Source organism: Ixodes scapularis, unplaced genomic scaffold (genome assembly GCF_016920785.2).
Source record: "Ixodes scapularis isolate PalLabHiFi unplaced genomic scaffold, ASM1692078v2 PGA_scaffold5__190_contigs__length_132052651, whole genome shotgun sequence".
Taxonomy (NCBI): Eukaryota; Metazoa; Arthropoda; class Arachnida; order Ixodida; family Ixodidae; genus Ixodes; species Ixodes scapularis.
This window is the reverse complement of record NW_024609880.1, coordinates 309,465-336,275: the sequence shown is the minus strand read 5'-3', so window position 1 is coordinate 336,275 and position 26,811 is coordinate 309,465. Positions and strand designations below refer to the sequence as shown.

Sequence of the window (26,811 nt, the reverse complement as noted above, 5' to 3'; positions counted from 1 at the left end):
CCCAGATTTTGTTTGCTTTGTCGAGTCAGGGGATCATTCACATACACGGGGGATGCCGCACGAGGAGCACCGAGATATTTTTACATTTTGGCATCAGAGAGTTTCTCTTCCTTCGGTGTACGAGAGGTACGACAATGTTTTTTTTCTGCCGGTTTTTGTGTAGGCACCCTGTGACAGATGACAACGTCCACGTCGGTTATTGGCTCGCCTAGAATCTCTGCAATCTGCTTTACAATGGTGATGGGATCGCCTACTTCAAGCGGTCCTTGGATTTAAAGGTTATAGGCTCTTTGGTATTGTTCTATTTCTTCCAACCTGCTAGTTAGCTTGCGGTTCTCAGTTTCTAAATTTTTGTTGTTTTTTGCCAGTGTTTGTACTTCCCTCCGTAGTTCCTTAATGTCGTCAACGACTTTTTTCAGGTCATCGCATGAATTGCGGCAGTAATTTACGCTTTTTTTTAGTCCTCTTAGTTCGATTCTTATTTCCTGTCGTAAGTCTTCAAGAACTTTGATGAAATCTTTTGCATCTTTAGTCATCTTGAGATGCGGATGGGGCCAAACGACAAAACTCAACTTCACAAGACTACTGATAACCCAAAAGAGGGTTATTCGAATTGTTTCAAATGTTTCTTTTTTGCATCATTCTAATAAACAACTGGACAAGTTTTGGTTCCTGGTAACTTATGATTTAGCCTTAAAACACAACAATACTTTTTTCATTTCTGCACTGTCACGTTTAACTAAGTTAGATCATAAATACCTTACGCGCCCTGGCGAAACCTGGAATGTTTTAACACCCCGTACTAATTATGGCTTTACATCACTAAAGTATGTGTCGCCGCATTTACTGAATGAGCTTGAAGCAAATGATGTGTGTATACTTGGAAGGTCAAATCGAATGTTAGCAGACATACTACTACAATCCCATTTTCTATCTGATACCGTGTAGTGTCACGCATGTGTTCTGAATTCGTTTCTATTTGAGTGGCATGTGTATTTTAGTTATCTTTATACATAAACAAGTATAATGATTGGAGTGGTGTTCTGGTGCATATTTGATTGTTTGGATGTAGTATATTTCTATTTTACGCTGTTATTCCACCAAGGTGTGTATCGGAACTAGGGCCTGATCAAGCTGCAGTAGCAGCTTTTTGGCTTCTTTCCGCCTTTTTTGACGAAAAAAGGAAAATAAAAGATCATTATTTTTATTATTATCTCCAGCAGAATAGAAAAGCCGATCTGTGGATGAGATATATCAAACACCCAAATCAAGTACATCACCACATGCCCAGGCGCGTTACGAAAAGCAGTCGAGGCCTCAAGTAGCACGAGCTCCGCAAGACACTCGTAGCGCTCGTCTACACTTTGAGTCATGTATCCTCTCCCATACCCTACGCTACCTCATACGCAAAAAACAATTTGGCAGACACACGTAACACTTCTTACGTGCAGGAATGAGAAAGCATTCCTACACGTAATCGGTCCTACAAGAAGCACGGAAAGTGTTCCTTTTCCACACGGTGCTCCGGCGGTAACATGACGCTAGCCCAGTGCGCAGGCGCGGCGAACCTCGCGGGCTTCACGACGTCTTCCGTGAGGAAGCATCTGCGTTGTTGAACTTTTTTGGTGTTTTATTTCTGATGTGCGTCCGCTTAGGGCTTGAGGGCCCCCGTCATTTACGCGATTTTGCCTTAATAGTCCATGGATAGATGGGTAGGAATACCTTGAAGCTTCCGATGTCCCATAGAGCCCGCAGCTGACTTTCCACTAAGAAAGTTGACTATTTGGTTGTCATTTTTTCACATAGTTGAACGAACCAGAAATGAAATATATATTGCTTTAATATTCTTAGACTCCGACACTAGTCGACACTATTTCATTTGCAGCGAAATTTCTGTGCTCATCACAGCCACGTATATCTGCTCTGAACAGTAAAAACACAGCCGCCGAGAGCGGCTGTGTGGTCTTCTTGTAAAGGCCCGTTCACAAACTTGCGATTTTTTAGGACCAAGTGCCTTCAAATCTATTCAAATCTCTTACGACGAAAGGACACACTCGCACCACCAATCGGGCAGCAGTGGAACAGTGAGCGATCCCGTATATTTTCAACTTCTTTCGCGCATCATTCTTTCTTTCTTGGGTTGAAAGATTTCTTTCAATTTTATAAACAAATGTTTTTCATAAGTACGTACACCTAACCTCGCAAATCCTGCCAAACCTTCGCTCTAGTTCAATGCAGTTCCAGGGTCATCGCATAGATGGCGCCAGCATGTCACTGTATTCTCCCGTGTTCTCCCGTCATATGAGATTTTAAGAGGTTTTAAGGTGCTTGGTTCTAAGAACTCGCTTGCGGTTCAACGAGGTGACGAAAACGCCTCTGTCTTTTGACCAATGCCAGGGGTAACGATGATTGTCACAGAACTCGCCATCCGATAAGTTTTCTTGACCTCCTGCCGCCGATCGAGGCTGTATACCAGTGCACCGTACCCAACCATTCTCTCACACCGAAGGACCGCCAGTTTGACACTCGTCCGTGCGCTAAACTTGTCTGGCTCCGTTGAGGGAAGGTTGTCTACATGAGGAGACGAACAGAGCCGACCTTGGACATTCTCATGCCGATCCTGTTCACGGGTGCAGTCCTATTTACAAAGGGGTTGCAATCTATCCGCAGGTATAACCGCTGTGATACTGACAGTTGCCGGCAAAACTACTGTCTCGGGACCAGAGAGGATATCTTTGAGAAAGAGAGATAGAGAGAGAGTGAGAGAGTAACAAACTATGGAAAAGATACTAATGTAGACCCGCTGACGTGGGACTTGTGCTAATTATATTTTAGGGAGAGGGGATGGAAGTGAAAAATCAAGGAACATTTTGTGGGCGATAACCTCTTTAAGTTTTTCTATCTGACTTTGAAGTGACCACCTTAATTAATGTTTGCTGGTATCCTTTAGGCATTGATCTTATTATAGTCCTTCTTTCCCTATTCCTTACTAGCGCTGCCTTTAAATGAATAGACATGCACGCGCTCTTTTTTGGTGATGCTTTTCAGTTATTACAATTTTCGGAATCGTCGAAACTAATACAATAAAGAGTAAATATAGAGAGAGTGCGATACTAAAGAAATATAAGGCCACACTTTGTGAGGTTACCCCACGTTGGTTTGAACTTAGAAGCAATGCTCACTGGTATTCCGTACATCCACTTTTTCAGACATTGCTGCAATATTTTGCGAAACCGTCCCCGGTCTACGCCACAACAGAGCACCCTCTGGAGAAATACTGGATAACCTACGAAACAATAACAAGCCATGCAGACAGTCCTCCATGTCATACGTGACCGCGTTCAGACTATCCGCGTTGCCTGCTCACCCCACAAATCATAAAATATTGTAGTTACAAATGTCACAGGTCAGAAAGCTGACGATATAGAAACCTTATGCAGTTCCATATGAATGGAAATTCCATCCCACGGAAGGAATCCATCAACGATTTTGCTTGGCTTCCATCTTTATGAGCCCTACTGATGATTTATGAGCCCTACTGATGAGGATGAAGTGTTTCCAGTTTTTAGGAACTTGAAAAACTCCAGGAGTCAAGACGTAGACGATATTAACATCAAAGTGATTAAGCATACTCTCGACATAGTGTTACCGGTGTTAACGTATATATTTAACCTATCGTTTTCTTCTGGTGTTTTTTCTGAAGGTATGCAGTGTGCTAATGTTGTCGTTTTGTTTAAAGGCGGGGACAAGAATACGTTTAATAACTACATCCATTTTCTCTGTCATCCATTTTTCTAAAGGTCTTGAGAAAATCATTCATAAAAGACTTCATATTTACCTAGAAAATTTTCAATTATTTCTATAGTCAGTACGGTTTCCGAAAACATCGCTCAGCTTAATCAGCACTGTAAGTACAAAAACAACAAATTGCAGAACTTTTTCAGGATAAAAACTCATGCTGGTGACTTCTCCAAAGCGTTCGATTTAATTAATCATAAAATTTCGTTCATGAAGCTAGAAAATTGCGGTACACGTGGAACTGCTCTAGACCAATTTATGTCATACCTACAGTGTTGTACAGAGTTCTTTAATAATGACTATATTTCAACCATTCAGAAATTAAAACTCGTGTACCTCAGGGTAGTGTGCACCGGCCACCCTTCTTTATAATCTTCACAAATGACATTGAAAATTGCCTACCGCATGCAAACTTTGTGTCTTATGCCGATGATACGACTATCTTTACTAAAGGCGGCACAGCAGAAGATATAGAAAGGAAAGCAATAGGAGTTATTTCAAAATTGAATTGTGGACCAAAGTAAATGGACCAGAAATAAACTCTGGAAAGACGAAATGTGTGCTATTTTTGACCTCTAAATAGACACATATCGTATTCGTTTCAAATAACCTTAGGCTCATGAACACTAGAGGTGGTGAAGTCGATAAAAACCCTGGGTGTACTTTTCACTGAATCATTTTATGGAATGAGCACGTTGAATATGTCCATACAAAAAAAATTGTTAATCTATTGGTCTCCTTTTTAGAAACCGTTATGTCTTTCCAACAAGTGTAAAATTACTTCTATATTACTCTTTGGTTTCCACTAACTTACGTATATTCTTTCTTTCTTCATTCTTTCTTTTCCCGATTGACCGGGAGGTGGCAGAGACTAAATGAGTAAAGGTGTAAAGCGGAGAGAAACCTGACGAGGTCTCTGTCCCCTTTACATTTCTAACACAGCAGCGTTGGGAACATAAATATTTGAACACGAAAACTATAAAGAAGAAACTATAAAATCCTATACAACTTAGAAACAAAAAAAAAACAGGATGAATTAATTATCCCATGATAGTTTTTTCAGCAAAGAATACTAAAAACTAATAAGCCAGAAACATATTTTAACAATTCAAAAGCGAAATATGGACATCATGTAATAAGTAGACAGTACACACATATCAGAACACAATGTCACTGCCCACCAGAAGTGTCTTTTTCTTTTTTATTTCTTAATTGGAGTATATTGCAGTTGAAATTTATTATATCTTCTGTATTATTCAAAATTTTGGCGACATGGAAGCTTGTTCATTGTTTTCCGTAATTGGTACATATTTTTGGAGGTAGTCTGGCTCTATTACCCCAAGTGTGTGATATGTTCTGTTTTCTGGCGGAATAGCGAAGAGTTTTTTATGTGTATTATCTGTAACAATTTAAAATAAAAAAAATTGATTCACTTTCAGTAGGCCATATTTGCTGAATAGCGGTTCAGTGGGGAGATCTTGAGGCTTACCTTTATAATTTTCAAATAGTCGCAGAATTTTCTTTGTAAGATGATCAACCTATTATAATTGGTTGCCGATGTCCTGCCCCAGACTAAAATGCAATAACACAGTTTGGAGTAAATAAAGCGTAATATATATATATTTTTTAGCCACAAAGGTATGAAATTTCTTATTTTATAAATACATCTGATGGCTCGGGATAGCTCAGAGCTCAGCTTATTTATGTGCGTGTTTCAACTTAACTCCCGTTTGAACCACACACCAAGAAATGTTCGTTCTGTAACCTCCTCTATAACTCTATTTTCGAAATATATTGTCACCTTAGTGTTGTCGCACCTATTAACGGAAGTGAAAATTATATATATATTTTTTTTACTTTTTGTTGCGATTTATTATTTTGAAGCCACGTTGATAGATTGTCAAGATAATTATTTGTCATGGATTCTAAGGCCGCTTTAGAGGCAAGCAAAAAACGGGTTAGTATCATCTGTGTACATGACAAGCTCAAGGGATCCCAAAGTATTTGTGATATCATTCACATGAATAAGAAATAAGAGGAGGCCCAAAATAGACCCTTGCGGAACACCGTACTTTATTTTAACTGTATTAAAAAAATTGTTGTTAATATAAACATACTGCATGCGATTTTGGAGGTAGTTTTTTTATTGAAGTCAAAGCAACCCCACCTTTGAAGCTTAGTTAGAAATATGTCATGTTGGATCGTATCCAAGGATTTTTTAAAATCTAGGAATAAGCTTAAGGTGTATAATCTATTTTCAATATTCTATATAATTTTATCCTTTACTTCTACAAGTGTCTGCTCTGCAGATTTAGATTTTTGGAAGCCATATTGACATTTGTTTATTACATTGTGCATGTAAAAATATGTCTAGTCTAGAATTTATAACCCCTTCGAATATTTTTTTTTGAAAATTGGCAATATAGAGATTGGTCTATAATTCTGTAGGTGTTCCCCGTCACACTGTAAATTGGAGTAATTCTTGCAGTTTTCACTTCGTTAGGAAATATTCCAGTTTCTAGAGTACGATTTATTACATGCGACAAGATCTAAGATATTCGTTGGGAGACTTATTCGCCAGGCCTTGGCTTGAAGTCCTCTACGCCTGCTGCGGCATTATTTTAATTTTAATTATAAGCCCTTCTACTTCATACGGCGTAGTTGGTAATAGTATTATCGTGTTTGATAAGGAAGTCATTGCGTCTGTGACACAGAATTGCGAAGTGTCTTCGTGTTCTGGTGGTGAACCAACGTCAACAAAATGCATATTCATTAGATTCGCCATTTCTTGTGCACTCCCTTTCCTGCCGTCGACAGCGACACCTTCCGTTCCTTGCACACGTATTTTCCTATCAGTAATTTCGTTCACAGTTTCCGATATCTTTCTTGGGTCATTGTATATCCTTGAGTATATATTCTGATAATATTCGGATTTTGCCTTTTTAAGATCGGAGTTCCATTCATTTGTTGTTTTTTCTTAAATTCAATGAGAAGATTTTGGTTCCTACAATTTCGAAAGTTATGGTAGATTCTATCTTTTATATTAATACGCCTGTATAAGTCATATGCAATCCAAGGTTTTCGGACATTATTTTGACGACTATTTACTTAAATAAGCAGAAAAGCAACGTCATAACAAAGCTTAAATTTTTTTGAAAAAGTGCATACTCAAAATTGGGGTCATGTTCCGAAAGGACATTCTCCCAGTTGGTTTGCTCGAGCAGGACAGAAAAAGTTTTCATTGATTCTTAATTTATGCATCGCTAAAAGTGACTATCGCGTTTTTGTGTATTTTTGCCATGAAAGATAGATGTCAGACAGAAAACTGGCATGTGGTCGCCTATATCTTGTGTAAATACGCAAGATGTGGCTTCCGTAGTGTTGAGATAGTTATACATACATCTATTGAACTAGAAGTTTCTAAAGTCACTCGAGTGGGCAGTATTACAGCGTTAGTAGATCCCCAAGCAGATAAGAGATTGTTCATCTCAATTATGTAACTATTACATTTTAGTAGGTCGATGTTTGTATCACCTATAATTCAAAAATAGTTTGGAGGTCGATCCAAGAAAAATAATAATTCTTCCAAAAAAAATTTCCTGATTACCAATGGGGGTCTATAAATAACAGTAATAATAACAGTTTTTGCATCTAAAACAAGGCTTTCAACGTCAGCTGCGATCACAAAGAAACTTTCAACAACACACCAAAAAATATTTTGTTTTAAACAGATAGCAACACCACCTCCTTTTTTAAAATTTTCTCTGCCTAAACTGGCACATTTATTATCTTTAAAGCAGGGTGTCGAACCGGAACCGAACCGAACCGAACCGAAAACCGGAACCGAACCGGTATTTTTTCCGGAACTGAACCAGAACCCGAACCGTTCTATTTTTATCGCGATGAACCCGAACCAGCACTGAACCGGAAAAAAATAACGGTTACCGGCTCATGTCAGAACGGTTCGGCCATGCGCTGTTGACAATGAATGTGCTATCAATGTCATTTGTTTTTTAAGTGCCGTCAACTGACACACACCTCGCTTACATATTTTTCTTCTCCACTCAGTCTTAGGAATATAAACGCTGCATCCATGAATCTTGACAAACGCTGCATCCCTGAATCTTGACATAGGAACCAGTATTGCGCTGGTCGCGGCTCGCAAAGAAGAAAAATAATTAAAAAGCTGTGCAAAAAAAAAAAAAAATCGCGTCACGGGATTTTATTTTCTTACAATCTCGTAAATCCTAAATGCTGCTGTGTGCTCATTTCAAAACACGTTTCTAGAACGCGCGAGTTCTTGAAGCTTGCTTCCATCGGAATGAGAAAAGAAAAGGCTGTGGAGTTTGATAATAATACATCCGGTTTCGTAAAGGCACTTGGAAGCTAACATATTTGTGAGACAGCGATCTCTTCTATTTTAATATTTATCCTACTACGTCCTTCTGGCGTTGCGTTCGGTAAAGTGTTTTTCATATTCCGTATCTTGTTTAATGAAAACTTCTTTAAGGGTCTAATTTGAGTTACCGAAGGCTAGTTCAAATAAAGAAAGCTGTATTTTCTCCCCACTGTTCCTTCAATTGCTTACACGCCGAGGTGGCGGGATAGTTAGCGAGTTCTACTTGTAAGTGGGTTTGTAAGGAGGTCGCGGATTTTACAGCTACTGCGTCGGACCCAATTAGATGAAGTCTGAATGCGTAAACGTCGGTGCACATAAAGAAACCATTCCTGGTAAAAATCCCTGAGCCTTACACTGCGATGTATCCCGTTTCGTATGTGCTGATTTCAGATGTTTTATTTGTAATTTATTTTGATGTTGTAATTTGTCATTTATAATTTCCGAACCGGTTCGCGAACCGGTTCAGCGCCCCGAACCGGTTCGCGAACCGGCTCGCGGATCGAATTAATCGAACCGGAACTGAACCGGAACAAAATAAATTTACCTGAACTTGAACCGTAACCGAACCCGTATTTTTTTCGGTTCGACGCACTGCTTTAAAGTAAGGTGGCTCAGCATGTTCGGGAATCCAGGTCTCATAGAAAAGTAATGCGTCAAAGCGCATGCTCAAAGATTTAAAAAAAATGTCCAGGTCGTCACGTTTGTTATTTATACTGCTGTTGTTAACGTGGATTGCAGAAAAAACTACTCTCAAAGTTACGGAAAGTGAGGTTAAATGATGAGTCGCAACATATCTACATTCTATCGGATGTTTCATTTATTAAAAATATAATTTGTACTTGAAATAACATCTACGGAAAAACCGAGATTACCCCGTCATTTATTTCTACGTCGTCGCGGTCAGCAATCCAGATAATAGGTGAGGTTTCATTTTTTTCGTGCCTATACCCTTCCTCCCGATGACCAAACAATTTTCCATCATACGGCACGTTTTCGAGCGATCGCTACTCCCAGATTTTGTTTGCTTTGTCGAGTCAGGGGATCGTTCACATACACGGGGGATGCCGCACGAGGAGCACCGAGATATTTTTACATTTTGGCATCAGAGAGTTTCTCTTCCTTCGGTGTACAAGAGGTACGACAATGTTTTTTTTCTGTCGGTTTTTGTGTAGGCAGCCTGTGACAGAGGTCAACGTCCACGTCGGTTATAGGCTCGCCTAGAATCTCTGCAATCTGCTTTACAATGGTGATGGGATCGCCTACTTCAAGCGGTCCTTGGATTTAAAGGTTATTTGCCCTTTGGTATTGTTCTATTTCTTCCAACCTGCTAGTTAGCTTGCGGTTCTCAGTTTCTAAATTTTTGTTGTTTTTTGCCAGTGTTTGTACTCCCCTCCGTAGTTCCTTAATGTCGTCAACGACTTTTTTCAGGTCATCGCATGAATTGCGGCAGTAATTTACGCTATCCTTTAGTCCTCTTAATTCGATTCTTATTTCCCGTCGTAAGTCTTCAAGAACTTTGATGAAATCTTTTGCATCTTTAGTCATCTTGAGATGCGGATGGGGCCAAACGACAAAACATAACTTCACAAGACTACTGATAACCCAAAAGAGGGTTATTCGAATTGTTTCAAATGTTTCTTTTTTGCATCATTCTAATAAACAACTGGACAAGTTTTGGTCCCTGGTAACTTATGATTTAGCCTTAAAACACAACAATACTTTTTTCATTTCTGCACTGTCACGTTTAACTAAGTTAGATCATAAATACCTTACGCGCCCTGGCGAAACCTGGAATGTTTTAACACCCCGTACTAATTATGGCTTTACATCACTAAAGTATGTGTCGCCGTCTTTACTGAATGAGCTTGAAGCAAATGATGTGTGTATACTTGGAAGGTCAAATCGAATGTTAGCAGACATACTACTACAATCCCATTTTCTATTTGATACCGTGTAGTGTCACGCATGTGTTCTGAATTCGTTTCTATTTGAGTGGCATGTGTATTTTAGTTATCTTTATACATAAACAAGTATAATGATTGGAGTGGTGTTCTGGTGCATATTTGATTGTTTGGATGTAGTATATTTCTATTTTACGCTGTTATTCCACCAAGGTGTGTATCGGAACTAGGGCCTGATCAAGCTGCAGTAGCAGCTTTTTGGCTTCTTTCCGCCTTTTTTGACGAAAAAAGGAAAATAAAAGATCATTATTTTTATTATTATCTCCAGCAGAATAGAAAAGCCGATCTGTGGATGAGATATATCAAACACCCAAATCAAGTACATCACCACATGCCCAGGCGCGTTACGAAAAGCAGTCGAGGCCTCAAGTAGCACGAGCTCCGCAAGACACTCGTAGCGCTCGTCTACACTTTGAGTCATGTATCCTCTCCCATACCCTACGCTACCTCATACGCAAAAAACAATTTGGCAGACACACGTAACACTTCTTACGTGTAGGAATGAGAAAGCATTCCTACACGTAATCGGTCCTACAAGAAGCACGGCAAGTGTTCCTTTTCCACACGGTGCTCCGGCGGTAACATGACGCTAGCCCAGTTCGCAGGCGCGGCGAACCTCGCGGGCTTCACGACGTCTTCCGTGAGGAAGCATCTGCGTTGTTGAACTTTTTTGGTGTTTTATTTCTGATGTGCGTCCGCTTAGGGCTTGAAGGCCCCCGTCATTTACCGCGATGAAGCATCTGCGTTGCTGTGTTTTTATTTATTTTTTTTTATGAGGCTCGCCCGCTTTGATCTTGAGCGGCGCGTACTTGATGACGTATTATATGACCATCTTTCGGGCACAACGCCGACACCTTTTCGCGTAACGGGACAAGTAAGGCATTCGCCTTACAATCTCAAAATTATTCTTCGAAAATGCACGGGACTTGCCCTGGGGTTCCTTGATTCACACCCAGAGCGAATATACAATCAACTCTTTCTCCCCCCCCCCCCCCCGCTTCCAACAATGCTAACGTCATTTTCGCTGTTTTTTTAACTCTATGAAGGATTGCGTCACTATCCAAAAACTTCCGCAACACCAACGCCTGCAGGCATCTTAACAGGGGCACATCCTCCTCCTCACTCAGCAGTTGTACGTTATGTCCAGACTCCCACCCCTCCCACAATCCCCCGTACCCTGTGACTCGCTTCGCCGCATAACCGCCGTGCCCCTCCCGCAGAACATGTCAACCGAAAACCACTAACCCCGCCGCCAGGCCCACGTTCGCCGGGTGCTCGCCCGTACACCACCAGACGTAGACGTATGCTACTACACAGACCGACGCGAGCAACACACCAGCCGGGAGCAGAAGGGCAGTAGTCAGACCCCGCTCTTTCTCGCCCCGTGACCACGTAGGTGTCTCCTCCCCAATGGCCGCCGAAATTCTGGCCACTGCCGAAGTCATTAAAGAACACACCCACTCATGCGATCAAATTTTCATCCTCAAACACAACCAGGGAGCGTGCAGCAGCTTTCGAGACAACGACCTATCGTCCCACACACACTTTACACTACAGAAACACATTCACTTGCACCCCAACCTATATGTCACTGTCGAATCGATACCGACCTACCAGGGCCTGAGAGGTAATCAAATAGAACACGCGCTCTCCCGAGCGAAATCTAATCTGGAACCTCCTATACCCTGGCCGAAACCCTATGATCCGAACACACACCGAAAACAAATGTACAAGGAGCGAACAACCATACTACTTAAACTCAGAGAACTCAAAAGCACTCTACACCTTCCGTCACCCCGATATAGCCAAGCCGACAGCACCCGCATCATACGGGCGCAAACACGAACCCTCATGGCATCACGTTACACCCACTTCCTGCCAGGACGTTTCGGTCGGCCAGTATGCCACACTGTACCGGTGACCCATCCAATACACACTACCTGTTGGACTGTACCAAGGAGAAAGTGAGAAAGTGAATTTGCTCATAAGTGTCGCGACATCAAGTCATGTGTCGTCAGTTTCCCGCTAAATTTAGCGGGGAAACTGAATTGCTTTTGAGATCACGTGACGCCAATTTTCCCGTTAGATGTAGCGGATAAACTTAATTTGTTGATAGCTGACGTGACACCAAATCACGTGACGTCATTTTCCCCGCTAAATTTATAAAGGAATGGAATTGCTGTTTAGGCCACTGGACGTCCATTTTCCCACACTTGTCACAACCTCCTCCTTTCCGCCCTCCCCCTCTCCCCTCCCCTCCCCCCCTCCCCCCCCTCCCCCCCCCCCCGCCAATGCGCTCAGTGCTGAAAGTGTGCATTTCTTATCTGATACAGAACTGAAACGGAAAGGCCGATTCCGGGCAACAAAACGTATCAAGGTTTCTTCAGTTGTCGCTTTTTTAACGCGTAAGGGAAAGGGTATTAGCCACGAAGTTTGCATATCTAAGGATTCTTATATCTGCATGACATTTTGGAGCGGTCTGTTGAGGCGAACTGGCGTCTCTTTAAGGACAACATTGCAACATTGATCACAAAGTACGTTTCCCTTCGGGTTGTAAAATCGAACTCGAAATCCCCGTGGTTTAATATTGCACTAAAAAGGCTATGAATTAAGAAAAATATTTTTTTCAGAACAACTAAACTATTTATATGCACTGACCGTTGGACGGCATACCATATTGAAGCCGAGGCATTCAAAATGGCGATCAATGCTGCAATATATATTTATATATTTTGTTTAACTCAAAATCCCCATTTTTGTTTATTAACCACCCAAGGCAATTTTGGAACGTATTAAAATCGAAAACTAAGCCTATAATACTTAATAAAACTTAAAACTGGTGAAGAAGGGGCAATTTCCTGTGATGACTGTGCATATTCATTGAAAGAATGCTTTGCCAATGCTTTTAGTCAAGCCATATGTGCCAGGCATCCTGTTCTTCCTCTTACTAATTTTTCGCCAATATTTCCTTTTGTATTTGACTCCGCTGGTATTTTCAATATTATTGATGGTCTCAAGTTGATGTCAACTTCGGTCACTAACCAGATCAATCCCAAGTTTCTTAAAAAAACACTAAAATGCATTCATCAATCATTTTGTTAGCATTGTTTTAACAATCGCTTGATCATGGTGTTCTACCTAAAAACTAGAAAGTGGAGAATTGGGAGAGAGATTTCCTTCTAATTACCAGCCAAACTCTCCTACTAGCATACCCTGCAAAGTCATAAAACACGTAATCTTTTCACAAATTTCACGTTTCTTAGAGTCTGATCTTTTTTTTTAGCCCTTTACAGCATTATTTCACAAATCATGTTTGTGTGACTCCCTGCTTTTGATTTTCACTCGTAACCTCCACTCAGCTCTTGATCCTGGATCTCAGACCAATTGCGTCTTCGTTGACTTCTCTAAGGCTTTCGGTAAAGTGTCGCATAAAGTCTTAATAAACAAGCTTAGCCTACTCAGTATCAACCCAAACATTTTAACTTGGCAAGAATATTTTGACTAATCGATCAGAATTTGTTACTGTTAATAACCAAACTCAAGGTCGACCCCCGTTAATTCCGGTATGCCTTAAGGCTCTGTCCTTGGTCCTCTCTTACGTTTTGTGTATATTAATGACTTACCATCTCATATTACCTCGTTCATACACATGTTTGCCGATAATTTCGTTGTTTATCGCTAAATTATTAACGACTCTGATGTTCTCATAAACCAGTTTGATTTCACCGATATTTCGACCTGGTTTGACACGTGCCAGATGAAGCTGAATATTAACAAATGTAAAGAGAGGTTCTCGTAAAATTTCAGTTTTCCCTACTTACCGATTGTAAAATAACGCTCTTGAAAACGTATCACCTGACAAATACCTTGGTGTTCATATTAGCTCTGATCTGTCATGGAAGTTTCATACCCAATATCCCATTAACAAAGGTAATCGCGTGCTTGGAAACCTATGACGTAACTTTCCCTCAGCTCCATCATCGTTAAAATTATTGCATTACAAAACAGTAGCACGCCTAAGCTCGAATATTCATGTTCGGCCTGGGATCCTGGTACATAAATACTAATTTCAGCACTCGAAGTCATCCAAAACCGTTCAGCACGCTTTATACTATCCAACTATCATCGCACATCTAGTGCGACTTCTATGAAATCTCGTCTCTCATTGCCTCCCCTTTCCATCCGACGTATGATTTCTCGTCTGTGGTTGTTTCATAAAATATACTTTAACAATTCCATAGAAAAAGGCAAGCTCATCAATGATCCCGTCTACATATCTTCTCATTTTAACCATCACTGCAAAACAGACGTACCAACATGCAAAACCTTTTTTTTTTACAATTCCTTCGTAGCAAAGCTTCTTCTGAATGGAACCGCCTTTCTCGTGGATTGCGCACATCAATGATCTTCCAAGATTTAAGGAAGCACTGATGTGTTATTATTCATCTGTTTGAGCCGAATTTACCATTTCGTAACGTTTTTGATCCCGAGTAAACAATTAAAATTGGAGGCAAGATTGCTCCAGGTAGCAAGTTCGCTATTTTATACTAAAACAGCTATAAAAATTACAAACCGCTGTTTTATTCATAAAAAAAATGATCCATAATATTTCCTGCTTCTTGAAAATATATTAACCGCTTAAGTGAAACCAACTGCCGTAAAGCATCGGCAAAATTTAAAAAAAAAAAAAATTAAAAATAATTTAAACGTTTTATTTTTTTGCATTTTCGATATTCTTTTTGTGAAACTGTTTCTTTCCAAATATCTAAAAAGACAGTTTTGTTCATCGGTCGATATAGACCGATCTCACTCACATTCCGCGCTTGCATTACGCTGTCAAAACTGTAGTTTATAGGAGACAGGGCGTTCGAACCCCACACTTGCCCGTTTCGATCTGGATGAGCGTCGTACCGGCGTGCGGTCGTGTATCACTACTGCGTGGTGCACGTTAAAGACCCCAGGCTGTAGCGGTTGTACCGCACTGGTTAAATTGATCATCTATAGCTGGGAGACAAGTCGCCCGTTGAGGCAGACTAAGTTCTAGGCTGTATAAACATACGCACCAGCCCAAGTTTTTAAAAGGCGGGCCCAGTTTACGAGCCAGCTCGTGCCATTTCGTGCTTGCGCATACCCTTAGGCGGGTTATCGCTCGTGCAGAAGGACAACAGCTCACACGATGCATGGCGGCGGCGGTAGCATAATGAAACTGGCTTTGAGATCGGTCTCTTTGGGCACTCTGATTGCAGCAGTTTCGTGGACGTCACATCGCCTGGTTTACGGGTAGAGACAAAGGAAGGCCCCCCTAGCCTTTCATAAACATACCTCACTTAATCACGCACTAGCCTGTAGCCGACCGCCAGATTTGCTTGCGCATATCGAGTAAGCGAACCTGGAAGTCGACCAGAGGTTAGCGGTTGTCTCAAAGATTTGCTTGGGCGTCAAACCCCCTCCTTCCTCCTCACCTTCTACCGTAAACCAGGCGATGTGACGTAGATAAAAACGCACCAATCAGAGTGCCGAAATGGCTTTGTCAACTTACTCCACATGTTTTTTTTTTGTTTTGTTTTTTTGTTTTTAGTACGCCCCCGAGCGTCGTGGATCTGAATCTCCCAGCCCGACGAGGTGCGTACCAGGTCGTTGAAGAAGGGCGCCAGCACTGTGCCCAGCCGACCCACCGTCAGACAGAATCCCATGGCCACGGAGCGCACCACGGTAGGGTACGTCTCGCTCAGCTGGACCCTGAAGAGGGCGCCGTTCACCGAGGTGCATACTTTGCCCACAATGATCAGGCACAGCTTGGTCCACGCGTAATCTGAAAAAATAAGGCTCCCACATAAAATGAGTAGACAGTGGCCTGCCCCCTCCCCCCCCCCCCCCCCCCCTCCGTATAGGTGATAGTCCGCTCCTTCAGCGCCAGAACAATTGACTGCAAGGTCGCCATAAAAAGGAGAGGAGAAGCGAAGTGGCAGTCAAGTGGGAAGTGTTTTGTAGTCAGCGCCACACAGGTGTCGTGATGCGACCTATAACTCTTTCCTTTTCAAATTTCTAAACAATATAGTGAGCGAATATACCCATTTCAGAAGTCCATCAAGCAACATTAGCGGTCGACATATGTTAGGGCACGACGCGTGTGACTAGACGCAAGTTCACACAAAAGGCTGATGCAACCATTACACTGCTTAGAACCGGCTGCCCTCCGCAGCCGGTCGCAACTAGTCACAAAATGGTAAAACACCGGTTACAGCGAACTCTTGCGAGCAAGCGCAAGTGTTTGAACCAGCCCTAAGCGAGGTTGGTTCGTGAAAGAAGAATATTCGACGGCTGCTGTTCAACACCTTTGCCGCCTTCAAGTGCGGTCTAACTCGCCTTGGGGCACAAAAAACACGGCGAGCAGGACGAGGCCGGAGAGCGTGAAAGATCCGGCGATGGCTCGGCGCCTCTTGCACCATTTGATGAGCACGACGTTAATGGCCTTCACCGGGTACTCGGACGACGCGGCGATGGTGAAGTTCACGTAGGGACTGCCGCCGACACCGGCGCTCGACACGGTCAGGTGGTACCAGAGCATGCTGGACACGATTCTTGAGTTGAGCATGAAAAAAAAAAAAAAAAAGAAAGTGTAGTCACATACGCAACCTGTAAGGTGAAACTTCGCTACAGCTGAAATGTGACGTCGAAAGCCGCTAAGGTGTCATTTCGGAGCAGATGGACTGAATGAACGCTAAAAGTGGAATCGCGCACCACAGAGTCTGCATAGGCGTTTCGTGTAAAACCGAGTGAAACATCGAACGAAAATTCTATAGCGTTTTGAAATCGATGGACGTGTTTTAAGTATAGAGCATTTCGGCTGTCTGCGTAAACTAGCGTGTTTTCGTACGTCACTTGGGTACGAATAGCCACACGTGCTGAACGATAAGCGCCGATTAAATAGGGACAAGGAAGTAGACAAGACGAAGCGCACTCTGAAATGAAGGCTTATTCACACAGACACATTATTGATATCTTTCTGGCTATCCGTTTATAAAATAATTCTCTGTATCTGTCAGGTGCATTGATGAAGCATTAGCGCACTTACTTTCCCCTATCTTTCTGATACAAAACGCATCGTAAAATTCTAAGCCAGTGTTAGCTGCGTATTTCCCAAGAATTGTTGTTAGTGGTAATTCTGGCTCACATAGGCACTTATCCTAGTGCACTGCCAGATTGACTGGTGGGGACTGTTGTTATGACGATGCATGCTATCTTGCTACCATGAATGACCATGCATCGTATCTCGCTAGCCTCTTATCTTTTCCTCAGCGGCCCGTGCAAAGATTTGGAGGAGGGCCGAAAATGTGCCCGCGTCGATATCGAGCGCGGTCGACGGCGCGAAAGCCCGAAGTGTTGTTCTACTAGCAGCTATTGGTGTAAAGCAATTGGTCAACTCGCAGGACACACATGCTGTTGCACAAGCGCCAATAATTACTTATATAAACGATGACAAGTCAAAAATACTATAGAGACCCCTATCTCCAGTCAACACCACCTGGAGTAATAAAGGCCTGCGAACTAAGGCGCTGGTTCACAGTTAGGTCTAAAACCTAACTAAGAAAAATCCTTTCTTAGTGGAACGTCACTGAAGCCGGATGGCGCGAAGTAAGTATTGAACCCGAGCCTGATGCCGTGCGTTCTTCGACGCGTTCACTGAATACGTGGCACAGCAGAACATTGACGCAGCCCTCGTATCCAATATGCGTCTTTGCACGCTTTCATGGGGATGCACTCAGAATTCTAATGCACAGGCTTTCGTTATTTTAGTTGGCGTTGCTCCAGCACGCGGTCGTTTCGTTCCTTTGGAGTGGGCTCTATATTTCAAGAACCCCGCGGAGTAATTCATTGGGGCGACTCTAGTGTCCTGAATCAAGAATTTCGAACGCGTCACAACCGCTCGCTTCCTTAACTATGATACGTGAGGCACCGTGAAGGGGAAGAGAAGACGCTGCCGTTTCCAGCATGTGGTAGTCAGTATTTACGGTGGCGTCTGCCTGGAAGACATGCTAAAACAACGCATCAATCTTGATTTTCCAGTTTTTTTTTTGGGGGGGGGGGATGAAAGTGATATAAAATCAAGTCTGGCCACATTGTATTTCTATGTCCGTTGTCCTTCCACCGTGGAGCCGGTGGTGTTCTTGTTTTGTACTGAGGGCGAAGATCTGGGGGGCAAAATACGGCTTCGGTTTGTATGCTTTTTGTACTCGTTTATCGAAGCTAGGAAACTGCTTCTGCGATCCGGATGGAAGACGGAGAAATCTTTCTGTAACTAAAGGGCCTTAAGAGCAAACGGGGTGGCAGTGTCTTTTCAGAAACGCGATGAGATGCCCTAACATTCGTTCCGCTGACGACCACAATGCGGAAGCTTTAGCAGTCCGCTTGGTTGCGTACATGGTTTTCTTCTAACACTGCGATGCAACAAAAATGGGCGTGGGTGACGCAAGCCCGAGACAACAAGGAGTATGCCTTGTTTGATGAGGCTCAAGACCATTCAACCCCGTTGTCATTAGATGGTCCGCCACTTGACCGCGGTTACTGTTTAATAACAAACCATGATAAAAGTAGACGCATACTGTCACTAATAGACCCAACCGCCCTAAAGCTTTTCAAAAGAAATCACATGCCTTTCGTACCACTCCTCTCACATTTCATCTTCGCCGCAGCCGAGCGAACATGGACGTAAATGAAACTTAGAAAGTTCTTAGGAAAAAGAGGCTATCTACCAGAGTATCATTTGAACCGTTTCCTGGGAACTTACAGTTGAAGGCTGAATACCGTTGTTGTAGTGGCCCACGTCCTTGTAGAAAAAAGATCAAGTATTGTCGCGCGGCCGATATCCAGAGCCTGAAAATAGCCCACGGGGATCATATAGCCAATGACAGCAGAAGCAACGCAGGGTTGGGCATGTACAGAGCACGTTCTTATTATCCGCAGCCAATGAAATCGCGCCGTTGGACGCCCCAAGAAATAAACGAAGCAAGAGGCGTGAACAAAAGAGGCAAAAGCCTTGCGTTTCATAAGATGTCAGCAACAATCTGGAGCGCGAGTTCATCTGCCTTTTGTCCAGGGGTTCGATGATGTCAGAACGCCGAGCTCTTATTGGATGACTGCAAAAATAGTGGGGAGACCTAAATGCATCCAGCCTTGAGGTTTAACCTCTATCTTTCCAATCGAAGCCAATCGAAACTCGGCGTCATTCTGACGTCACCGCGAATCCGGCGCAGACGACTTGCTCTCCGCGTAGATAATTAAATTTATAGTTTAGAACAATTTAAGGTTCTACCATGTAATGCGCTTGAGGAATGTTTTAACACATAGTGTGTTTATACGCTGGCTGGCCATGAGAGACATCACGCTCGACCGTAACACTGGGCCGTGACACGCAGGTTAAAGTTGTATAAATATTAGACTCGTTAAGGTCATTATTACAACCAGCATACAAGATTACTCTCGACATAGATTGAACTCGGAATCGAGGGATTGCTAGCCAGTTTTTCGTCTGGGCTATGTGATCTGCATGTTAGTGTGATAGTGTAGAGGCGCGGACGCAATAGACATCTTGCAAAATCGAAGCCATCCTAGCGGCGCAGTGCCGCGCAAAGCAGATTGAGTGCTAGGGCGAAAAATTCGCAGAGTTAGCGGGACATAATTAATAAAAAATAAAACAGCGCAAAAAAAGAAAAAAAAAAAACGGGCGACAAGATGACGAAGTGTACAAACATGAAGAGTCGGCGCTCTGTTTGTACATTTCTTCTTGTCGTCCGTTCTATTTTTTTTTTGTAGCGTGAGCTACACTGGCCGAGATTTAGTAGTTTCGTGTGGCTCGCATAATGAGCCGTGCTCCGCTCTGCGCAAGCGCGAGGAGCAGTGACGTCACACGGCGCAGAGCGGGCGCGCCGGAGACGCCGCCGCCGCGCGCGCCTCGCCGGGTTGCGCATGCGCGTGGAGCAGTGACGTCACACGGTACACAGCTGGTGCGCCGGAGCCGCCGCCGCCGCGCGCTCCGCTGCTACCGCGCGCGCCTCGCGGGTTGGCACATTCCAGAGGAGTGACGTCATAGCCGCGGCAGAAGCACTTGCGCCGCCGCGTGCCCAGCTGTGCGCCTCCGTTGCGCAGTAGCCAAGTGTGACGCTGCACCGGAGCCGCTTAATGGCGCCTTTCATTTTGTGCGCACAAGCTCACGCTACGTATATCCTGGCATAGCCGAGCTAAGCCACCGCAAATTCTTTTTTTTTTTTTGGCGCTGTTTTATTTTTTTTGTAAACCATGTTGGAGACTTTTAAAACCGATTCGGTTTCAATATGCCAATTTTAATTCACGACATCCCGTCACGACCAAACACATTGCACGCATTTTTCAGTATGTGACCTTCCTTAAACTCGGCGTTGCCACCAATACGAATAAATAGCTGGGGCACGTTTCTCGTGCTCTCGATGTGCCACAGTTTGTGCGCAGGTAAACAGAGAAAGTAAGAAGAAGAATTCTACTGGGGCGATCATTGTGTTGCATCTGTTCAATATCCTAGTCTCAAATGATCCGTGACCCAAGAGTTTCATGCTGCACTCTGGAGTCTTAGTGACGTCGGCAGAAAGGTATAGGACGCAGAAGGCGTTACTGCTACTCCTCGCTACGTCTAGGCAGGTCTTTACGGCCGCTGGAGGCTTGTGTCCCAACGCGGGCTCTTATGAAGATGGAGGCAATACGAGCGAGCGCACCCTTATTTTAATCCAGAGCTGAGATGTACTACTTCGTCAACGCGGGCGATCGACATCGAGCACATGCTACTTCTCTTTGTTGCCAAGAAGGCGCCATAATGCAACACGAGCGGTGTCGCATTCAGGGAGTTTTGGAAGTAGTTCATTTAAAGTGCTGCTGATTAAAAAAAAGAAACAATATCAGGTACTGTCACTTTTATTCCAATAACCAAAATGTTAAAACCATGTTTTTTTTTAATCTATAGCACTAATTTGGTCAACCTTAGGGCTTTCATATCCGAGGTTGTTGCCTCGATAAGTCGAGCAGCGCGGAGCTGGCAGTCGCCGATTTTACGCTCGGCGTGCAATGTGCAACTATACATTAGGAGCGGGGGCTTCACTCACGGTATGTTCGGCAATCGCTTTCGAGTGCCCCAATATTCTGAATTGCAATACCCAAGAGCGCCTTGAAGTTCGAGCTAGAGGAACGGCGCACCAGAGGAATGCGCGGCCACTCTTCCCAGCGGCCCAAGCGCCGACACTGAACAGGATACCGATGGCAACTTCCCGAACTGTTTCACTGCCTTGGCACAGGCTACCGCCCGATACGAGCAGTTTTGCCAATACCATTCAGCCATGCAGCGCCCCGCGCATGTTCGCATGCCAGCACGACAAACGGGAGCCTTGAGTGCAGTCGCTGGGTCTCGCCCCGATCCCCGTTTAAGCGCCGAGAACCTCCTGTACTCACAGCACAGCGGGAGAAGTGCGGTACTACACTCCTGCGCTTCAATGTAGCCACACTTGATGGTCGTTGCCGTATATATACGACGACGATTACGCATATGAAAGTGGCCGCCCAGACCCGAAACCGTGCACGCTGCAAGAGGTGTTACCGTTTGTAGCACGATTTCCTCGATACTTTCGAGAAACGTTACCCGGAGCGCGCGTACTGGAAGTGTTGTCGCCTGATGCTGTTGATGAAGTTTCGCGCCGTTCCCCTAGATGGCGCCATAACCCAGCTGCTCAAGGCGTGCTAATTAAAGGAATGTGCATGTACGCGCCCTCCGCGGTCGCAAATCGCTTATGAGGGGTTTGCTTTCGCCATAATATTTAACACAAATACTCTGAATGCAGCACACTACTCTTAATGCGCCCTTTAAAGGCCGGCGTAAACTTCGCATTGCCGTTTTTGCCTGCCTTCCTAATTTTTTGCCTTGCCTTACCGCTCCATTTTTTACCTTGCCCCAACTGGGCTCCTCTTGCAGCTTAGGAGCGGGATTGATAAAATAATTATGTTCCCTGCAGAAAACCGAAGTTGTGCATCGGTTTTTAAGAAAGAAAGAGAGAAAAAAATACTGCACGTAAGAGGAGTTCTATTTCACTCTACAGGTTGTCGCAACTAAATTCGCATAACGAAGCCAATGAACAGAGCGCCATGAAAAGTTTCACAAAGGTGCCTCTAAGTGGTGCATTTATAATGCTAAAAGTTTGTGAGTTTTGGTTTTATGGTAAAGGTGGCAGAAAAGAAAATCTTGTTATTTTCCCCCCTATTCGGAAGGAAAACAAAAAAAAACAAACAAACAAAAAACGCCGGGTTAACGCTGCTACTAGTGTATGAGTAGCACACACGCTCAATCTCGTTAGCATGCATTAGGGCGTAAATCTCTAACAATGTTTCGTGTCTTTGAATCATGTGGTGTGAGTAGCAGCGTCATCACGACGGTTTTCTCCCGTTGTCCTGCTGGGCATAGGAATTGTTCTCGCATTGTTTTAAATTTACATTCACAGATTTTGAGTATGATCACTACAGCACCTAAACAACATCTGTGAAAAGTGCCTCGGCACTATGTTCACTGGCAATTACTTATATAATTTTTTTTCTACGCACGAATAATCTTGAGACCCGCTTGTATACTCCTTTCATCCTTAAAGCGGCACTCATACCCCGATGCACGCACATCACGGGACGGAAACGCGAGGCTTTTGCACATCGTAAAGCCTGATGTTTTCTTCGTGGGATGCGCGTGCCGTGGAGAAGTCCTCGGGAATCCTCCGTCGTGTGAATACCCCTTAAGGTGCAACCCCACCCTGCACGACGTTTCGGGGCTTTTTTGAAGGTTTATAACTTTCTTTCTATGTATCCTACAATTATCAAATTAATGTCAAATTAAAGAGTTGTTTTTCAACAATACTTTAATTTCTCGATATAACCATTCGTTCTACTTGTTGGTTAATTATTCAGCTTTTAGTAGGCCAGTCTCTAATTTTGAAAAAAATTATTTCTCGAGTTATAACGTCCCATCGTCCACGATATTTTACGTGAGCGTTCGGTTGGATATAATAAATTTAAAAAGTAAGCAACAAATTGTACAGATAACGCATTCTTTCAACTAAAAAATAGAATTTAAAATGGTAATATTTTATGGCGCTATATAGGCGAAATAACGTCAACTAATCAAAATTACGAGACATCGATTTATGAAGCCTCCTTTCATATTACATTTTCCAGAACTTCCATATTGATATATTACACGTTAAGAATGTTATAAGACCTTAAACTTTTCCCATTTAGTTACGGCAAACTGCAGCTCATAAATATAATATGCAGGTCAACTTTTTCGGTAGGACTCAGTCCCAAAAATAAAGTAGAATTCAAAATTTAGAGCCTTCGAACGCGTCCTGGCACTATCGCAAAACATCTGAAATAAGAAATAAGGGTTGTGGCGCAGGCCTAGCTGGTGAACTTTCATACGTAGAAAAAACCCCAGAGAAGGGAAAAGGGATGACGAACACAACGAAGTCTCAAAACGCAGCTGCAAAGTTTATTCACAGAAACAGCATCGTAGATAGGCGGAAATCTCCCCTGTCTTGAAAACTCGGAAATGAGCCATCTGCGAGTAAACGTGTCTCGAATTGTACGTGGTTCGACTGTTTTCAAGCATGCGTTCATCATTTCGAATTTGGGCTCCAGCACATTTTCCGGTGACGTTTTGAAATTGACCGAGGGCCAAACTGGCGACGAAATATAAAGTTCAAGGCCGCTGACTACAAGCCGGTGCAATTGTACGAAAATTGCTAATAACATTTGGATTATACAACTACAAGTTCTGAAACACTGCCGTCTGCTCCGAACGGGAGACCCGGCGTTCCACCACCGTGTACATCTTTTTTTTCAGTAAGAAACCCTCTGTTCACTTTTCTCCCCAACACATGGTTCGTTTCCAATAAGTGCCGTGGTAGGAGGATGCTGGCGCTTTAACAGTACTAACGCAACACGCGACTTCAGAAAACGAAGGCAATCGCTGAAGACAACGCAGCATAAAATCTGTGTAAAAGGCATCCGAAGAGCATACAACAGCTTAAGACAGCAGCGGAAGAGCAGCTGAGATGCACCGACATCTCTTGGAAGGGGTGCACAACAGGGCAATACCAAGGCGGTCGCAGAAGGACTTATGTCTTAGGCAAACTATAAATGTTAAATTTCCACGTCGTTTTTTGCTCTGCTGTGGCTATTTGCAGTTCTTAAATTAAGTGAACCGGGCACGTGATACACGCGAGATGGTCGCTTGGCACTGTCGGCTGCTCTTGCGGTAGTGGCAATTTGAGCATCATCTTTCCAGATTTAAAAGGATGCTGAAACGAGATGTGGAGCTCACAAAACAAGGCTGGAGCGATAGGCGGGACGCTGCAGGACCCTAAAAAATCACTCATAGACCGATTTCTCTAACGGATAGCCGTATTTTTCTTTAAAATTGAGCGACTGAACACGGCCGACGAGGCCGCCGATACATGTGACGTCACGATTCTCACACCCTCTCCTCTTCGCTTCGTCCTCTCGAACTGGTGAACCGAAGAGAGGAGGAGAGAAGCGAGGCCTCTTATTTTCACCCTCAACAGTTCCAGGAGGAGCGTGACGTCATACCCTCGCTTGATCGTGCCCTGTCACATGTATCGTGCCGATACGTGTGACGTCACGATTCTCATACCCTCTTCTCTTCGCTTCGTCCTCTCGAACTGGTGAACCGAAGAGAGGAGGAGAGAAGCGAGGCCTCTTATTTTCACCCTCAACTGTTCCAGGAGGCGCGTGACGTCATAGTCCTCACTTGATCGTGCCCTTCTTTTTCCAAAACATACGGCCATCCGTTTGAGATATCGATGTATGTGAGATATTTTGAATTTCGCAGCGTCCCGTCCAACGCTTTGGCGTCCCTATCTTGCGAAATCCGAATTGCGGTTCAGGATCTCTTAAGGGTTGTTCACACGGAACCATTTTGTTTAGGTTTCCTTACGCTGCGGATAAGTCACCTAAACATTAGTGTCTCGAATGTCACGTGCCAGAATATCCACTTTAACTGGTGGTAGCCACGCTTATTATGAAGCGCATATGTTCCGATGAGTGGACGTAAGCAGGCAAAAGCTTTTGTAACGTAACGTAACGCAAAAAAGCGGGGCTGCGTAAAAAAGCCTTCGGAATTTCAACGCATCTGAGAATTGAAAGCAGAAGGTGACTGCATTGCTCCCGATGATGAAGCATAGTAAAGTAGCTCGGTTCAAAATTTGATGCCGCCAGAATATTGCGGGAACGGGCACCCCAAAATAAAACCGAATGGAAGTTGGTGACAACTCTTCGTTTTCGTTATGTCTATTCGATGCCTCTAAACATAAAGAGCTTGCATATTTTGCACGTACTCCCGCTAGATAATGAACAAACGCACAAAGACAAACTTGCACATGAACCCTTTTTTATGCTATTTCCTTGAAAACAAAACCCAACCAATGGGAAACATTTTGGGGGAAAATATGTCGGCCGTCAAACATCTAAAAATATTGTAGCCAGTTACCTGGAGCTTTATCAGGAATCGAGGGAAACGGGATTTCGTACTTCGAGAATGCGAGTGCAGTTTGAAGGCTTTTGAAAGTGGGCTTTTAAGCACCACCAAAGCGGCGCAGCAGAGCCAATGGCGGGAGCAGCCAGCTGAAGAGGGGTCAGCGAGGTGAAGAAGAAGGAGCAAAATACGCGTCTGGTAAAACGAGAGCGCCGGAAGCCAGCTGCTATTTCACAGCGGCCGACCGACAGTTCAATAAGCGCCAGTCCACGGAGACAACCCTTTCGGTGCGGTATGTCATGTACGCGACACATTGTGAGTTCAAACGGAAGTTAGTAAGTGCATTCTCATTTAGAACGCATTTAGGAAATGCTATAGAGATACCGGATTTATTTCGTGCGAGTTTCATTTCCCATAGGTAATGGTTTCGCACATCGGCCACCAGAGTTATTTTCATTTCAAGACCTGAAAGAGTACTTTTGAGAAATAATCACACGTACATACGTTCATCAACAAATTACGAAGAATATAAATAAAATAAAAGCCCAGACATCCGAATGTGGTCTCAATGAGTGAGCCCGAGGCGAGACTCACCGTTTCCCTCTTCCGCTTGGCCTCGTCGATGATCTCGTCGACGGCCTGCGCTGGAGCCTTGCTGTGTTTGGAGAACATGGCCAGGACGTCCCTGGCCTCTAGGAACTTGCCCGTGGCCAGGAGCCACCTGGGAGACTCTGGCACAAAACTGGGGCTCGCACGTTAGAACCCACCTGGCGGTTTCGTACCGCTATGCACACCAACTTCCGCGATAATGGTATCGTCATGTCTATAAACGTCTAATGAAACTACCGCTGCTATTCTGTATTCCCACTGTCTCCTCAGGCTTGAGTCTCGAAAACAAAAAGTAATCATGCCGGCGGTACCTAAACAGTTTAATAAAGAAAAAAAAAACATATAGAGAGTACAAGACGGTTCAAAATCCAATCTCTTTTAAACGACAATCTGCGCAGCGATTTTAGTCTTTTTTTTTTTTTTGCGTAGCATTGTTGTTTTATAACGCCTAGATTTTAGCCTCCATAACTGGCAATTGCCCTCACGTCTTTATT

The 26,811-nt window shown here is 43.6% G+C and overlaps 1 protein-coding gene across 2 annotated transcripts in view; it reads right to left on the bottom strand.

The window, feature by feature from the left end:
• Window positions 1-26,811, bottom strand: part of LOC8028480 (solute carrier family 22 member 8) — a 101,226-nt gene that overhangs the window by 18,290 nt on the left and 56,125 nt on the right. For both annotated transcript variants that reach the window (XM_040214937.3, XM_040214936.3), the window contains 4 exons: window positions 26,303-26,450; window positions 18,947-19,032; window positions 16,525-16,739; window positions 15,789-15,970 (listed from right to left, as the gene is read on the bottom strand). In XM_040214937.3, coding sequence (XP_040070871.2) covers window positions 15,789-15,970; window positions 16,525-16,739; window positions 18,947-19,032; window positions 26,303-26,450 — 631 coding nt within the window. The remainder of the gene's footprint in view (window positions 1-15,788; window positions 15,971-16,524; window positions 16,740-18,946; window positions 19,033-26,302; window positions 26,451-26,811) is intronic.